We start from the raw sequence: 1,337 nt of genomic DNA on the forward strand, positions 1-1,337 counted from the left end.
TTCCCAACCCCACTGCACTCAGTGAATCCATGTATATGTGGGGGGGTAGCTGATCTTTGTCAAGCATCTGGTGGACACAGAATAAATAGGTAATTTCTCCCTCGGATTGCTCAGAGTTTTGTTCTGTGAGACAAGTTTAACAAGGACTACGGCATGCTTTATAGTCAGGAGGTTGAGGTGGAGGGCCAGGTGGTGAGCACTGGGGAGCTGGTGACATGAGACAGTGGTGATGGCAGGAGCTGATGTCTGGTGAGTGGCGGTGCTGAGCGGTCTCTCTCTCTCAGGCATAAACAAAGGAGGGGTCCTGGCTGGGGTCACTGGAGCCCGAAAACCTCATTATGACATCTGGGGCAATACAGTCAATGTGGCCAGCAGGATAGAGTCAACGGGGGTCATGGGCAACATTCAGGTACGTCCCACAGCAGAGCTAGGAACAAAAGTGGGTGGGTGGTGCGTGTGCGTTTGCCACTGTAGCTGCCTCCTTCCCGTTGGTTCAAAATATGCACTTGGTAGTGCTGAGATTGAGGGCAAGAGTAGGAAGTGATACTCCTGTAGCTAACTTCAGTAGAAGGGAGTATTTCGATCCTGTTTGCAAAATCTGTTTTTTAAGATCTGGGTAAGATTATTGCCTGCCTGTCGGGATGAACTTCCTGACATCCTGTGTCTCCACTACCTCGTGAAGTAATCCCACACATGTAGGAAAGCTCCGTGAATGGGCAGAGTCTCAAGGGCAGGGAGTAAAAGTTGCAAGCTGTAGTGCTGCCACTCAGATAGCCTCTGGCTGTCTGTAGAGGAGAAAGGACTAGAGAGCAGGGAGTTTTGGGCAGATTGCCCTGTGTTCTGAAGGGGCCCCTGACTAGGTGGGATCTAAGATGGGTGTGAGCACGCCTGTGTCAGTTGTCTGCTCTTAACACACCAAGGCTGCCGTCACTCACTCATAACCCCACACTGTCTTCCTCTTCTCTGTCCAGGTAGTGGAAGAAACCCAAGTCATCCTCCAGGAGTACGGCTTCCGCTTTGTGAGGCGAGGTCCTATCTTCGTGAAGGGGAAGGGGGAGCTGCTGGCCTTTTTCCTGAAGGGCCGTGACAAGCCGGCTGCCTTCCCTAATGGCTCCTTTCTCATATTGCCCCACCAAGTAGTAGACAACTCCTGAGCCGCCTCTGTCTAGCCCTCAAAGGTCTAAATGGGAGGAAAGGCTTATTTTTTTGGAATCAAGAGAAAAAGCCTGGGGAAAAGGACAGACTCCCAAGTCCCAGCATTCCCAAATCGTTGAAGTACGCATTCACATAGACTTTAGGTTTAAAACAATTCCTCAAGCCTCCATTTGTTCATGGAC

General features: G+C 50.8%; 1 protein-coding gene across 1 annotated transcript in view; it reads right to left on the minus strand.

Moving 5' to 3' along the window:
• Positions 1–1,165: 1,165 nt before the first annotated feature.
• LOC102868980 (inhibitor of growth protein 3-like) overlaps positions 1,166–1,337 on the minus strand; it is a 29,588-nt gene continuing 29,416 nt past the window's right edge. Inside the window, exon 2 of the mRNA XM_006880712.1 lies at positions 1,166–1,180. Coding sequence (XP_006880774.1) covers positions 1,166–1,180 — 15 coding nt within the window. The remainder of the gene's footprint in view (positions 1,181–1,337) is intronic.

Source organism: Elephantulus edwardii, unplaced genomic scaffold, assembly GCF_000299155.1.
Source record: "Elephantulus edwardii isolate Elephantulus edwardi_28Jun2011 unplaced genomic scaffold, EleEdw1.0 scaffold00009, whole genome shotgun sequence".
NCBI lineage: Eukaryota > Metazoa > Chordata > Mammalia > Macroscelidea > Macroscelididae > Elephantulus > Elephantulus edwardii.